Source organism: Lycium barbarum, chromosome 1 (genome assembly GCF_019175385.1).
Source record: "Lycium barbarum isolate Lr01 chromosome 1, ASM1917538v2, whole genome shotgun sequence".
Classification (NCBI taxonomy): Eukaryota; Viridiplantae; Streptophyta; class Magnoliopsida; order Solanales; family Solanaceae; genus Lycium; species Lycium barbarum.
This window is the reverse complement of record NC_083337.1, coordinates 145980080-145997071: the sequence shown is the minus strand read 5'-3', so window position 1 is coordinate 145997071 and position 16992 is coordinate 145980080. Positions and strand designations below refer to the sequence as shown.

Genomic DNA, 16992 nt, shown 5'->3' with positions numbered 1-16992 from the left:
TGGTTCTATAGGTAAGTCCATAATATAGATTTAAAAAAAAAAAAAAAAAAAAAACCATAATATTTAAAACTAAAAAGAAATGGAGTGTCAACGTAAGGGTAAAATAGGTACTAACTTTTTAAAATGATATAAAGGGGAGGAGCAATATTACAAGATTGACAAAAATAATATTTGAAAACTTTACAAAAATTTGGTTCACAATGATGATGTAGAATCTCCTCATTTTATGTGATGTGGAATGATTTATATTATTACCATGATATTCTTCAATATGCATCGATGTTTTTATTTTTTCTTTACGAAAATCCTTTAAAATCTTTACATATGATTGTTTTCGCATTAGGGCCTAGTTTATTTTGTTTGAAGGTATTGACAATCTTCCTTATTAATTATGAATTCTTGGAAATAATTTCTTGCGTAGAAGAAACTAACAATTAATTTAAACCATTTCATCAATCAAAATAAAGATTACTCATAAAATGAATAAATATAGTACACTATTTTATTGTTGAAATACTAAGTTTCCAAACAAATGGAGTACATATAGGATATTTCATATTCTTTTTAAGCATTATTTCTAAAATTATTGTGTGTTCCGTTACTTTTAATTCCACGGTTAGAGTTGAATTAAAATTGTATTGTTTGTATAATTAAAAGGTTGTTAGTGTTTTGTGTTAAAGAATAAGAATTATTTTAATTGAAAATTCAAACTTAAGGGACTACTTTAGCCCTTTTTCTTTTCCTTTTAGAATGATTTCTAGTGATTGTTACTTTGTAAGGTAAATGTATAAACTTGAATGACCATATGAGGAACGAAAAGAAGGATAAATCACTTTACTAGGTAATTTGCTTAAGTTGGGTGACTATTTGAGGAATTGCCTCTAGCATTTTGGTTTTTGGTTTCCTCTTCAACTTTTATTTATATAATTCAGAACCGATATTGTTTTAATTTTGAATGTTCCCCAGGGGAAGGGAAGTAGTTAATGAATCAGAAAGAAACATTATAAACTAAGCTTCAACCACATTTTCCAATTCATATGCGTAGTGCTTTTTTCCATGAACACAAAACTTGATGTTACATAAGTTTAGAACGGAATTGTGATAATATATCCTTTAGTACAAATATTACATTCATAGAAAGAAAACTGGTATATCACCTCTTCAAATCCTTGCTAGGGATTTGAATACTGAAGTAACAAAATTTCATTAAAAATAGTATAATGAAACAGAAACAAAAAAGGTAACCAACATCCATAGAATACATAATTTCATATTGATGAATTAATTGGTGAAGCCAAGATACAAGTGCACAAGCATGAATACTGAAGTACCAAAATTTCATTAAAAATAATATAAAGCTCCACCACAGATATAGTACTAGAGTAGACAGAATCTACAAGACTTGACAAATTGTTCAAATTTTCTTGCTGAGGCTCCAAATGTTCCACTGTCAATGCCCTTTTTGAGTCCACCCAATTAGCCCACAACACCATAAGCAGTCCCAAGATAATCAAGGTTGATCCTACAATTGTTCCGGTGAATATATTTTCTCCAAGTAGGAGCTAACTGAGTACGGCAACAATTATTATTGGTAAGGGATTGAATATGGACACAATAAAAGATCCCTTCTTCCAAATGCACCAGCAAATCACAAACTATGAAAGAGCCGAGCAGAAAACTCCCGTGTAAGCCACTAAGAAAACTCTAACACTACTACTCAGCGATGACCTGATTGTGGTAAATGCAGAATCTGATCACCGAACACATGCAGCTGGCCATGAATAAAATCAATGTTGTTCTTAAATAGGTGGCTGCATATAACATACTCATGGTTAAATTTGTCCTGGATTATTGAACATATAGACCAAGACAGTGCTTCGGCCATGATGAGCAGAAGGCCTAAGATTGTCGGTGCCAGTACTGCTTCCGTTATGTGATGCCCTTTAAAAGTTTCCAATGAAACTTCGACTGGCCAATGGGGAATACTGGACCATGGTAAGCTGACAACATCATGGCACCTCCTATACTCATTAGAGTACAGAGAAGCTTCGCTATCTCGACCCTTGTAAGTCTGACTCTTCCATGTCCAGTCATGACAACAAGGATAAAAGTGAAAGCATGCATTGCATTGTTACTGCATATGCAACAGTGGGGTTGCAATGTTGTAGGCAACCAATATAGGTAATTTGGTTAATCGATTCCCCAAAAATTGAACACGTGAAAATCTTGAAAAAATATGGAGTGTGTCATGACAGGCCGAGTGTTTCTTTCTATGAAATAAGCAATCGGGCAAATAACTAGTGCGGCGAATGTTTATTTATATGCCACATGAACAAAAGGGTTCATAGCTAAAATTTTCTTGTGTTCTATTTTTCGGGAATCGACAAACCAAATTGCACACAACAGAACCATAAACGGCTCAATGAAATTGATGGCCTAAAGTCAAACATTAATAAAAAAAGTCTCAAGTATATTCAATAAAACTCTGCGTCGACGTGCATCTCGTGAGTCACACGTGCATCTCGTGTGTCGTGCGTGCTTCTCGTGTGTCGCACATGCATCTCGTGCTTTGAATTTTAAAAATGACCCCAAGGGGGAGGGAAGTAGTTAATGAATAAGAAAGAAACATTGCACACTAAGCTTCAACCACATTTTCCAATTCATATGCGTAGTGCTTTTTTCCATGAACACAAAACTTGATGTTACATAAGTTTAAAACAGAATTGTGATAACATATCCTTTAGTACAAATATTACATTCATAGAAAGAAAACTGGTATATCACCTCTTCAAATCCTTGCTAGGGATTTGAATACTGATGTAACAAAATTTCATTAAAAATAGTATAATGAAACAGAAACGAAAAAGGTAACCAACATCCATAGAATACATAATTTCATATTGATGAATTAATTGGTGAAGCCAAGATACAAGTGCACAAGCATGAATACTTCAGTACCAAAATTTCATTAAAAATAATATAAAGCTCCACCACAGATATAGTACTAGAGTAGACAGAATCTACAAGACTTGACAAATTGTTCAAATTTTCTTGCTGAGGCTCCAAATGTTCCACTGTCAATGCCCTTTTTGAGTCCACCCAATTAGCCCACAACACCATAAGCAGTCCCAAGATAATCAAGGTTGATCCTACAATTGTTCCGGTGAATATATTTTCTCCAAGTAGGAGCTAACTGAGTACGGCAACAATTATTATTGGTAAGGGATTGAATATGGACACAATAAAAGATCCCTTCTTCCAAATGCACCAGCAAATCACAAACTATGAAAGAGCCGAGCAGAAAACTCCCGTGTAAGCCACTAAGAAAACTCTAACACTACTACTCAGCGATGACCTGATTGTGGTAAATGCAGAATCTGATCACCGAACACATGCAGCTGGCCATGAATAAAATCAATGTTGTTCTTAAATAGGTGGCTGCATATAACATACTCATGGTTAACTTTGTCCTGGATTATTGAACATATAGACCAAGACAGTGCTTCGGCCATGACGAGCAGAAGGCCTAAGATTGTCGGTGCCAGTACTGCTTCCGTTATGTGATGCCCTTTAAAAGTTTCCAATGAAACTTCGACTGGCCAATGGGGAATACTGGACCATGGTAAGCTGACAACATCATGGCACCTCCTATACTCATTAGAGTACAGAGAAGCTTCGCTATCTCGACCCTTGTAAGTCTGACTCTTCCATGTCCAGTCATGACAACAAGGATAAAAGTGAAAGCATGCATTGCATTTGTTAATGCATATGCAGCAGTGGGGTTGCAATGTTGCAGGGCAACAATATAGGTAATTTGGTTAATCGATTCCCCGAAAATTGAACAGAGGAAAATATTGAAAAAATATGGAGCGTGTCATGGCAGGTCAAGTGTTTGTTTCTATGAAATAAGCAATCGGGCAAATAACTAGTGCAAGGAGTGTTTGTCGATATGCCACATGAACAAAGGGGTTCCTTGCCAAAATTTTCTTGTGTTCTATTTTTCGGGAATCGACGAACCAAATCGCACACAATAGAACCATAGACGGCTCAATGAAATTGTTGGCCTAAAGTCAAACATTGCGTAGACGTGCATCTCGTGCGTCACACGTGCATCTCGTGTGTCGCGCGTGCATCTCGTGTGTCGCCCATGCATCTCGTGCTTTGAATTTTGAAAATGTCCCCGAGGGGAAGGGAAGTAGTTAATGAATCACGAAGAAACATTACACACTAAGCTTCAACCACATTTTCCAATTCATATGCATAGTGCTTTTTTCCACGAACACAAAACTTGATGTTACATAAGTTTAAAACGGAATTGTGATAATAGATCCTTTAGTACAAATTACATTCATAGAAAGAAAACTGGTATACCACTTCTTCAAATCCTTGCTAGGGATTTGAATATTGAAGTAACAAAATTTCATTAAAAATAGTATAATGAAACAGAAACAAAAAAGGTAACCAGCATCCATAGAATACATAATTTCATATTGATGAATTAACTAGTGAAGCCAAGATACTAGCGCACAAACATGAATGCTTCAGTACCAAAATTTCATTAAAAATAATATAAAGCTCAACCACAGATATGGTACTACGGTAGACAGAATCTACAGGACTTGACAAATTGTTCAAATTTCTTGCTGAGGCTCCAAATGTTCCACGGTCAATGGCCTTTTTGACTCCACCCAATTACCCCACAACACCATAAGCAGTCCCAAGATAATCAAAGTAGTTATGGGTTCAACTAAACCCCTAACTTTCGACGCGGAGCATAAATTTATGTGTAAAAATGTATTAAAATTGCAACCAATAATCTATTCAAAGTAAGTCTGAATCTTTCATGTCCAGTCATGACAGCAGGGATAAAAGTGAATGCATGCATTAAGTTTGTTAATGCAGATGCAACAGTAAGATTGCAGTGTTATAGGCCAATAATATAAGTGATTTGGTTAATCGATTCCCTGAAAATTGAACACAGGAAAATCTTGAAAATGTGAAAATGTGGAGCGTGGCATGATAGGTCTGATGTTTCTTTCTATAAAACAAGAAATCTGGCACATGAGCGAATGTTTGCTGATATGCCCCATGAACAAAGAGGTCTATTTCCAATTTCGAGAGCAGGTTCATACCTGCATATCCAACTTGTATTACTGTCATCAACAAGGCAGGTAACCAAGCTATTTGGCTAATAGTTTGAGACAAAGTTGATATGATGTATAATGCTAAGATGAAGACGTAAAGCTATTTGGCTAATAGTTTGAGACAAAGTTGATATGATGTATAATGCTAAGATGAAGACGTAAGGGTGGTTTAGTGAGTTTTATGCAGATAAAGAATTCCTGCATGTGAGAGTCACTATTTATAAGCTGAGCAGATTAAAGCAAATGATAAATTGCTCAAAGTCTAGCACTAATAGAAATTCCTATCAAAACACTCCATATAGGATAATCAAATTCTCTTACGCTAAAAGAGTTATTTTAATTGAAAATAATAATTACATTAGCAATCAAATATTTCATACAAAATAAAAATTAATTCCAATTCACATTCAACTAACACTATCAATTTTCTTCTTTTCCAAGACATTTCTTCCATCATCCACCTTCCTCCAAAAAATAATTTATTCCATCTAAATTTGTTTCATTCACCAATTCTACTATCAACTAGCATCCGCTATTCTTTTTCTTTTCTCCAACTATCTAGAATTATTGTAACTCAAACTTTGGGCCGCATAATTGGAAGTAGTCCAATCCTCCACTTCTATACAAATTTAATTCTTTTTTGTGAGGACCCACCATGTCATCATGTCACATAGGTGCCACTTGGCACATATATTTGCCATGTGGAATGATTACATAAGAGGAAGAGTAGATATTATGGGAAGATTCTAGAGATATAGGGAGGTTTCCCTTGGAAGACCCTAAAATTTCATGGATTTGCATGGAAAGTCCTTGGAATACTCTAGTTGTGTAGAGATTTCTAGAATAGGGGCTTATTAGTAAATATGTAGGGACTTGTATAATAATTATTATTTACATATTAGTCCCTAGGTGAGTAGTATAAATAGGAGGGTCATTCATTTGTGAAAACCATCAAGCAAAATCAATAAAGTCTTTTATAATAAAAAGCTTCCTTCTAGCAAATTTCTCTTGTCTTTCTTAATTACTACTCCCTTAGCGATCTTGAGTGTAGTAATCTAGGCTGACTTGGCATAGCAAGATCATGAGCAACTTATGCAAGAACGTGAGCGAGTTGTCAAGTGCCGCACGTGCGCTTAGTTGAAGACTAAGGACGTGACAACGTGGTATCAGAGCGAAGGTTACGACTAAGGGAATGGCGAACGACGGAGAAATAAACGATGCTAACACCCAAGCCAACGCCATCCAAGATGCCGCTGGCAAGAAGGGCCATAACAAAAAGAGGAATGCCGCCAACAAGAGCCAAGAGGTGCCACCAAAGGTTGTGTCAAATGAAGGGCTTACATCCCAAGAACCATCTACCATTGAGGTGAGCGAGGATGACGTGGAGGTCCTATCCGAGGACGTCTCGCTCGGTAAAGAGTGGGTTATGAAGGTTAATATGGGGATGGACGCTATCGACACATTTAGCCAACGTTTAGGCAAGATGGAGGGCACTCTTAGCGTTCTTGAGGGGCATACTCTTGAAGAGATTGAAAGCATCCGAAATGATTTAGAGGGGCGTATGCAGGCTAAGATTGAGGTAAAGCAAACCATCACTACCTTAGAGTGCAGACTCATGGAGGCGTTGAGCACGATCTATGCCATGAAGGCAAAAATAGCGGCACTCGAAGAGCAGGTCAATGTTGGCATGACCGAGGCAGCCAACAATGTTGTTGTGACGAGGGAGGCTAAGATCGAGACTCCCAAGACACCAACGTTCAAAGGGATTCGTGATGTACAAAAGGTGGAGAACTTTTTTTGGCACTGGGAGAACTATTTCAGGCATGGCAAAGTGAGGGATGATGAGGCCAAGATCAACACCGATGTGTTGTACCTATCAGAGACTGCCATGCTATGGTGGAGAAGAAAGGTCGCCGATGCTGAGAGAGGTCTATGTACAATTAGCACATGGGGTCAGTTCAAGAACGAGTTCAAGCGACAGTTCTTCCCAAGTAATGTCTTGTACGAGGCAAGGCACAAACTTAGAGAGTTGAAGCAAATAGGGAGCATACGAGACTATGTCAAGGAGTTCACCACCCTTACATTTCAAATTCCTAACCTCACCAATGATGACTTATTGTTTCACTTTATAGACGGGTTGCAAAATTGGGCTAAGCAAGAGTTGCAACGCCGTCAAGTTGCAAACATAGACCAAGCCATAGTGGAGACCGAGTGTTTGATGGACTTCAGGCATGACAAGCACTATAAAGGCCAAGGCAATGAGTCAAGGGGTAGTGATGCCAAAGGTGGGGGAGACCGTGGCGAGAGCAAAGAGTTGTATCAACAATACTCCAAGACTCAAAATGAGAACAGGTTCGACGGCAAGGAGTCAAGTGGTCGTCAGGGCTATGCCGAAAAGAAGGCACAGAATGAGAAGAAGGGATGCTACTTATGCGGAGGGCTGCACAACTTCAAAAATTTCCCTAACCTGAAGAGCCTTAGCGCTATGGTGCGTGAAAGAAATGAGTATACGCAAGCACAGAGTATGGGAATCGCACAATTGGGGACGATTAGACTGTGTGGCGCTGTCACAAAGCAAGATAGTTAAACTAACGAGAATAAAAACCAGTACGTGGATATCACCATCAATAACAAGCCCGCTCGTGCATTGGTAGACACTGGGGCGACTCATAATTTTGTGACCGACGCCGCAGCGAAGAGACTAGAGTTGAAGCTCGCTCCAATTAACGCACTCGTCAAGACCGTGAATGCTAAGCCGAAAAATGCTCGTGGTGTAGCCAATGGAGTTGGTATCAAATTAGGCGATTGGAAAGGTACGACAAACTTTACCGCCACTACTATGGATATCTTTGACATTGTTTTAGGGCAAGAATTCTTCAGACATTGCCACGCGATGATTGATACCTACCTCTAACGTCTCTTGGTCATGGAGCGAGAAGGCGCTTGCATGGTGCCTACAGTGATTATGTCGCATGGACAGGGCCATGCACAACTTTCAGCTATGCAGCTTGTCAAGGGGCTCAAGGAAAAGGAGCCAACATTCATGGCAACCATTACAAGTTTGGAGGAAGATAATGGTACCCAAGAGACACCGACGCCTTGGATAGATAATTTGCTCAAAGAAAACAAAGATGGTATTTCCGAAGAGCTACCTAAGAGCTTGCCTCTTAGACATGAGCTGGATCACAAGATTGAGTTGGAGCATGAACCGGGAAAGGGTCAAGTCATGCATCGATTACTATCACCGCCTCACACGATAGGGAGATTGAAGCTATCATTGACTACTAGGCTAGGCGAAAACAAGGGCAAAAAGGCACTACCATGTTCCTCATATATTGGAAGGGGAAATCACCGGAGGAGGCCGCATAGGGGCGGTCTGAAGATTTGTGGCAGTTTAAAAACAAGATTCGAGAGTTTACACAGCAGCAGTGTGCCGCGGTCGTCGCACCATCAGGTGGGGGAGAGTGTGAGGACCCACCATGTCATCATGCCACATAGGTGCCACTTGGCACATATATTTGCCATGTGGAATGATTACATAAGAGAAAGAGTAGATATTATGGGAAGATTCTAGAGATATAGGGAGGTTTCCCTTAGAAGACCCTAGAATTTCATGGATTTGCATGGAAAGTCCTTGGAATACTCTAGTTGTATAGAGATTTCTAGAATAGGGGCTTATTAGTAAATATGTAGGGACTTGTATAATAATTATTATTTACATATTAGTCCCTAGGTGAGTAGTATAAATAGGAGGGTCATTCATTTGTAAAAACCATCAAGCAAAATCAATCAAGTCTTCTATAATAAAAAGCTTCTTTCTAGCAAATTTCTCTTGTGTTTCTTAATTACTATTCCCTTAGCGATCTTAAGTGTAGTAATCTAGGCTGACTTGGCATAGCAAGATCGTGAGCAACTTATGCAAGAACGTGAGTGAGTTGTCAAGTGCCGCACGTGCGCTTAGTTGAAGACTAAGGACGTGACATTTTTGCTATCAGAAAATTGATGTGAAGAATATTGGGGCTTGGACTTAATTATGTAACCATCACGATTAGTTATGCATGATTAGATAATTTATACTTAGAATTTGATTATGTACAAATTATTATAGCTTAGCAAGTGTTTCGACTTTGGATAGTGAAATTCTTAATGTAATGTGCTTTAATATAATCGAGAATGCAGTATTTTGCTTGGATATTTGTTGTTTGATTCCTCTTTGTTCGTTTATTAGAGGGGTCTTTTTTCCATCTCTCTATAAATTGAATGGTACTGATGAGATGACAGTCGCGATTTAGCTTCACCAAATTGATACTACAGCTCTTAAAAGAGAACCACCCTGACACAACGACCTGACACAAATTTTGAGAAGTGTAGTTAATGTATATTGAAAAGCATTACATTGTATATTGCATGGTTAGAAGTTAAATTTTATGGAATAATAATTACTATTACTAGTTATCAGTGCATTGGATGTAAAATGCTTGTGATAAATTCTTTCCAATCCATGGATTCTTTTAGTTGTTTGAATGATTAGAGCTGATCTTTTGAAGTACTTTGCATGAGATTCTGATGAAAAAAAAGAGGAAAAGAAAAGGTATACATAAAGAGATAGATATTGAAGATGAGAAGGATCTGGAGACCATAATCACTAGCAGTTTGGATGAATTTTTTCAAAATGGGTATAAAATTGGGGAATGACTAGAGCTGATTTTTTGAAGTATTTTGTAGCTGATATTTTGAAGTATTTTGTATGAGAGAAAAAAGAAAATACAGAGATTGCTATTCAAAATGAGAGGGATCTGGAGACAATAATCACAATCAGTTTGAATGAAGATCTTAAAAATGGGTGTAATATTGGGGAAAATTTGGATGGTGAGTCTCAAAAGATATGTAAGTATACGCATTTAAATACGTTTGAAGGTGGTAAAATTTTGGCGAAAGGCTTACAAAATTGTATTGGGGCGGTCTTCTTTTAATTGGTCTATATTAACTAGATTAAATTAAAAAAAGAAGTTAAAATAAGATATTCCTGCAATTGTGACTTTTATGTTAAGGTGAAAGTTTTGTGATTTTTCTATTAGAAAACTCATTTAATGGATTTTTTTTTTTTTGTTTGTTAGTATAGTAGTATGAAAACATTGTGATTTTTCTATTAGAGAACATAGTTATGTGACTTTGATGAAAAAAGTCCATAATTATGTGGTACCCTAAAAGGGAGGGAGTACTTTTACTATATCTTTTGACATCGTTAAGATATTCTTTTCCTTATTGAAAACAATGAAACATTTTGAACTAAATGCAAAACACTAATATACTTTCTGAATTTTGAAGAAAATCCCCGAAGTTGTTCACATCAAAGTAATGACGAGAAAAGCGATGAAATAAAAAGAAGTACGTTACACTGATTAATCAACTCCCATCATGTACAAATCCTTGTTAGTCTTGAAGTTTCTCAATATTCTTCTCAAATAAGAGGTCAATCCAAAAGCTAAAGCCAGTGGATTTAAATAAGCGTGCTTCGAATTCAGGCATTTACAGCTCTGCAATTCTTCCTTATTTCTCCTCCACCGTCCACCAGGACTCTAATTTCTCCCATTTTCTTCATTGAACGACCAAAATATGCTAAGAAAACATGGGGATTTTGCAGCTTTTTTACAATACTAGCTGAAAGTGAGTTGGTCATTAAGGCTGCATCTGATCCAAGTAAGCCCATGTGTTGATTTAGAGCCTCAAAGTAATGGCTATCAAAAGAAGTAGAACTTTTGGGATCCAATTCTAGAATAGTTGCTCGATTAATAGGGTTAGGACATAATTTCCTCAATGTAGTAGCATAATTGAGATTTAATGAAGGATCAGCATCGCCCTTTCCTGTGAAATTATAAAGTCTTCTAGCAACCAATGTGCAATGTGTTATTCCTATTGTATGTGCCCCTGCATGTAATTAACTCTTGATTAAGTATACTTGATCTCGCAATGAAGAAGTAATATGACATGATGAACCTAACGTAATAATTACTCACTTTGTCCCAATTTATGTACTTCCTCCGTTCTTTTTTTCTTTTTTCTTTCCCCCACTAGTAATCTAGTATTGATTTTGCACTCCTCTAAAGAAATTATTTATTAAATGTTTATTTTACTACATTACCTATAGTATCTAAGCTTTGAAAATCTAAATTTGACTACCGATATTCCAAAATTACTTAGAAATAAGGATAAAATTGGAAATAATAAATAACGCATTATTAGTTTGTTAAAATGGATAAGTAAAAGGAAAATTTTATTTTAGTATATTGGACTAGTAAACAAAGGGGGGGGGGGGGGGGGGGGGTGTTGGTATCATCTTTTTTTTTTTAGTTTATCCCGAATTCCATTTAATTTCATCCTCATTTTATCTTTAATGGCATAACTTATTGCGACTTTCACCCATACTCATTTAAATGAAAAAGACATGTGAAACTCTCATAACTACTCATTTAAAAGAATAATTTTGATATTACTAATATATATTTGACGTACATAACTAAAGTTTTCATTATTTTCTTATATTCTGAATTCCATTAAATTGGGTTGGAGAGAATAATTAAAGATCTAATACGTACATAGTCATAGGGTTTTTTTTTTTTTAAAAAAAAAAAAAAAAAAAAAACATACATGTTAGTGTAATTGAGGGAGGAAATGAAAGAGAGGACTTTTTTATGAGTTACCTGACAAAGTGACCAGATCCACAATGTCCAAATCGTTGTCCTGAAATTGGTGCAAGAGAGTGGCGAAGTTTGCAAAAGGAGATGGCAAGCTGTCTAATGCTTCCGATGCACTCGACACCCGTCCGTCTTTCCTCCCTGTTCGTACTTGCCACATTGATCTTCCAAACTGTTAACAATTAGTTAATCTTAATTAGTACTTTATCTATTCCATTTGATAGGACAGTCTCTCTTTTTTTAATAGGCGGAATTAGATGTGAATCTAGGATTTTTAAAATATGGATGCACCACTAAATAAAACAAGAAAATTTTGTATTAAGTGGGTATTTATCCCTACTTCTATAAGTAAGTAACTCAACATTCAACCAAGTGCTTTAGTTTTCTTGTAACATGGGCGTCAACTGATAATATTATACAAATTTTAAAAAATATATACATAAAATACTTAGTTTTATTGAAATTCATGGATTCTCGTGCCCATATTTTAGCTATAAATTCGCCCCTGGGCAGAATGGCCTAGGAGACCCTTGCACTTGTTCCGAATTGTCATCCTGGTCCCTGTAATTTACGGGGTCCAGACCCCTGAACCTGCTCAAGGGATGACAATCCGGGACAAGTACAAGGAGTTCCCAATGACAACATGAATGTTCTAGTTATGGATTTATCCGAATCTAGTAATTTTAGCTTAGATCTTATTACACGAAGTAAAAGTTCACCAAAATATATATATATATATATATATATATATATATAAATACTATAGATTTCGAATGTTCTAAATTAAATGAGTTATGGTAGATCAAACCCGAATTGTAAGTTTGTGCTTACTTGGTATGAAACTGCATCTCGAGTTGCCAAGGTTAGAATATCAGCACAAGAAACTTGATGTGGGCACAATTGTTCCACTTTCTTCTTTATTTCGTCAATAACCTCATAACCTCCGACAGATCTATTTGGTAGTGCGTCTTTTTCTCCACTATTTTTTGGAGTGGAATCTAGTAGAATCGATGCATCACAACCCTACAATGCAATAATTGGAATATAATATTACATGCATGTAGAAAAATTAAATGAAAGTACTACAGGTCATTAATTCTCACAATTTGTATTTCAAGACGTTATTAAATTACATATTTAGTGTTAAAAAGTTTACCCTTCTCGACTATACGATGTAATGTTTGTTTCAAGGATTTGACTTCTATACACTAACATTACAACGAATAGCTACACCATCAGTGTAATTTAACATGTTACAATAAGTTGCATGCTTATTTTTCACAAGTAAATAGTAGTTCTACTTATTATGAATGAAAGATGTCTTTATTGTGTAAAATTTACTACTACTATTTAAGTAACAAAGTTAGTAGAAAAGGAACATACGTACCCTAACAAAACAATCATGATAGTGAAGGCGAAGTAGCTTTGCTGCCAAGCTTGGATCAGCACCAACTCTGCTCCATGTTATTTCCCTCACTATTCTTTCAACTGAAGGGCAACGTTTGTGATAGTAATTCATCTTCAGCTTTTTTGCATCGCAAATCCCCAAACCCACTATTGTAATAATAAAGAGAACAAAAATAATTTGCCTCATTTTCTTTCTTTTTTCTCCACACGAAGAGCCAAAATGTTAATATATTAACTTGAAAATTAATATGTTCTTGTTGGTGTTAGAGTAGGCTTCATTGAACTATATTTATAGGCATTTTCATGCCTCCGCTTTGCCTTTGTTCCTGGGGTTTTTTCCCCTTCTTTATTCTGGCTACTTCTTTGCACGATTTTATCTACATAGCAAATGAAAAATTGATACGTGTAGATGAGCCGAATAGTTGACATTCATGTGCATCTTAATCATAATTCATTGAATCATCAATGATAATTTCCTTGTATTAATTAATCGTTGACCCAAGAAAAACACTTTTTAATCGAGAAGAATATAACCAAAAATAAATGAATATAAATTATATGCGCCATCAGTTTCAAGGACATGTACTTACAAATACTACGTTTTAGGTAATTTAGTAGTATAATTATGTATATAACTTAAACTCAAAAAATTAAAATAAACTACTTTTGTCGTGGTGTTATGTCACGACTCCTTGCACTTCTATTTATGTTACCAATATAATACAATAGACATTGTTGGATGGAAATCAATTTATGTTAAATAAAATAATACAATAATAGACAGTGTGGGCTTTTGTTGCATAGAAATATATTTCCAGCTTTAGAAGGGGAAGTGGATGCAAGATTATGGAAATGTTTTCCTTGCCTATTCACAAAGGGAAGAATCGCATATATACAATGTACATGCCATGATCATCGGCAAATCTCTAGGAAACAATATGCTAATAATTAGGAAAACTAAATATCACCTTTGACTATACAACAAATATTAGGCAATATTCTAGGAAGATAACGGCACATAATTAGGAAGGCTAATTATCTCCTTTGACCATACAAAAATATATACACTATATTTAACACACCCCCACAGTCGAAGCGGGAGGTTTATGAACGTTAAGACTGTCCCGAAACTCTTCAAATAAAACCCGCGGGAGACCTTTAGTAAAGATATCCGCAATCTGATAACGGGAAGGTACATGAAGAACCCGGACCTGCCCACAGGCAACCTTCTCTCTGACAAAATGAATATCCATTTCAATATGTTTTATACGTTGATGTTGAACTGGATTTCCGGATAAATAAATAGCACTTACATTGTCACAATAAACAAGAGTAGCCTTTTTAATCGGACAATGCAACTCTAAGAGAAGGTTTCGAATCCAACATGATTCGGAGAAAACATTCGCCACCCCACGATACTCGGCTTCGGCACTCGACCGAGACAAAGTGGGTTGTCGTTTAGATGACCAAGAAATCAGATTGTCACCCAAAAATACACAATAACCAGATGTAGACCATCTAGTGTCAGGGCACCCACCCCAATCTGCATCAGTATATGAGACAAGAGTAGAAAAAAAAGACGGGTACAAATGAAGCCCGTGATCCAAAGTACCCTTAACATACCGAATGACACGTTTAAGAGCAGACATATGATCAACTCTCGGATCATGCATATGTAGGCAAACCTGTTGTACGTCATAAGAGATATCCGGTCGTGTAAAAGTGAGATATTGTAGGGCCCCTGCAAGACTCCGATAAAGAGAAGGATCATCAAAAGTAGTACTAGATGTAGCACTGGCCTTTGATTTAGTGTCAACCGGAGTGAGGGATGGTTTACAAGAAGACATCCCTGCACGCTCAATTATTTCTTCGGCATACTGGCGCTGTGAGAGAAACATACCACCCTTATGTCGAGTCACAGCAATACCCAAAAAATAATTTAGAGGACCAAGATCCTTCATAGCAAACTCAGAACTAAGAAGATCCATGATAGAACATCGGAGAGCATCAGAAGAAGCAGTGAGGATAATATCATCAACATATAATAATATGTAAGCCATATCAGACCCTTTGCTGAAACTGAAAAAAGAGTTGTCACACCTGCTATTTGTGAACCCAATAGATAGAACAAAATCAGCAAACCGCTTATACCAAGCCCGGGGCGCCTGCTTAAGTCCATACAATGACTTACGCAGGAGACATACATAATCAGGATGAACACGATCCCTGTTACCCAGAGGTTGGTGCATGTAAACTGTTTCTTGAAGCTCACCATGTAGGAAGGCATTTTTAACATCCAGCTGATGGATTGGCCATGCCTTCGAAAGAGAAAGACTAAGAACAGTGCAGATTGTAGCAGGCTTCACCACCGGACTAAAAGTCTCGCCACAATCAATGCCAACTTGCTGGGTTTTACCATCACCTACAAGACGGGCTTTATGCCTCTCAAACACACCATTAGATTTGACTTTATGAGTAAAAATCCACATAGACCGAATCACATTAACATCCGGAGGACGGGGCACCAACTCCCACGTCTTATTTTTAATAAGAGCATTATATTCATCATCCATGGCCATTTTCCAATTCGGGTCACGAAGAGCCGCTATCGGATTTCGAGGCAAAGGTGACCTCTCAACCGTAGTGTGCATGGAATATTTTGTGTTAGGTTTGAAAATCCCATTTTGGCTACGGGTCACTACCTTCGGCTGATAGAGTTGAGCATTTTGTGGAATTGGAGTTGAGATATCGGTTTGTGTTTGGGCTGGGAAATTTTAAGAGCAAGGAGGAGGACTTGGGCCCAAAGGAGCAGACGACCCAGCAGGAGAGCTAGGCTCAGCGCTGCTGCTGGGTAGATGATGGGCTGGAGGGCTAGGAGGTGAAATGGGCTCAGGAGAGGGAATGGGCCTTGCTGGCGAGTTGGGTGGAGAAGGAGACAAGGACTGGGCCGGTTGTGAGGGAGAAGAAGTTGGGCCAGTTTGTTGCATATGATGAATCACGTAAGGTGATAAATCATTATGAAGAAAGTCATAAGTGTGGGATTGTGGGGAATGCAATTTTGCAAAAGGGAAATTATTTTCATCAAAAATGACATGGCGACAAATAATAATTTTATGTGAGGACATATCATAACACTTGTAGCCACGATGGTTGGTTGGATACCCTAAAAAAACACAAGGAGTAGATCGAGGTTGCAACTTATTAATAGTTGTTGATGGAAATAAAGGATAACACAAACAACCAAAAACCCGAAGATGAGAATAAGACGGAACCCTTTTGTAAAGAATTTCAAGAGGAGACTTGTTTCCCAATAGTTTACTTGGAAGGACATTAAGAAGATAAGTTGCCATTTGGAGAGAATGATGCCAAAAAGAGGGTGGAAGAGAGGCATGAGCGAGAAGAGTACGAGAGATATTATTTATAGTCCGAATTTTACGTTCGGCTTTCCCATTTTGAGATGAAGTATGTGGACAAGAAAGGCGAAAAGACATGCCATGAGTCTTACAAAAATCCCAAAAAGGACCATTATCACATTGTACATTTTTGATATGACGTTCAAATTGAGTGGAAATATGGGCTTTAAAGGTTAAGAAAATATCATAAACATCAGATTTTCGTGCCAAAGGAAAAGTCCATAAATAATTAGAATAATCATCCAAAAATAAAATGTAATATCTATGTCCGGAAGAACTCAAAACAGGAGAGGACCAAAGATCACTATGTAAAATATCAAACGGCATAGTCGT

The 16992-nt window shown here is 37.0% G+C and overlaps 1 protein-coding gene across 1 annotated transcript; it reads right to left on the bottom strand.

Moving 5' to 3' along the window:
• Positions 1 to 10648: 10648 nt before the first annotated feature.
• LOC132613127 (peroxidase 24-like) lies at positions 10649 to 13433 on the bottom strand. Its single transcript, XM_060327198.1, has 4 exons — positions 13227 to 13433; positions 12671 to 12862; positions 11846 to 12011; positions 10649 to 11072 (listed from the first exon to the last, which is right to left on the bottom strand). The coding sequence occupies exons 1-4, from the start codon at positions 13431 to 13433 to the stop codon at positions 10666 to 10668; spliced, it is 972 nt and encodes a 323-aa protein (XP_060183181.1). The 3' UTR covers positions 10649 to 10665.
• Between the last annotated feature and the right edge of the window lie 3559 nt (positions 13434 to 16992).

What these genes read in the sequence shown, in the direction of transcription:
- LOC132613127 (XM_060327198.1), bottom strand. Translation starts at nt 13,433, where the DNA reads ATGAGGCAAATTATTTTTGTTCTCTTTATTATTACAATAGTGGGTTTG. An exon ending in ATCATGATTGTTTTGTTAGG is followed by an intron (nt 12,863 to 13,226) that starts GTACGTATGTTC and finishes ATTGCATTGTAG; the next exon opens with GGTTGTGATGCATCGATTCT. An exon ending in GGATCTGGTCACTTTGTCAG is followed by an intron (nt 11,073 to 11,845) that starts GTAACTCATAAA and finishes AATTACATGCAG; the next exon opens with GGGCACATACAATAGGAATA.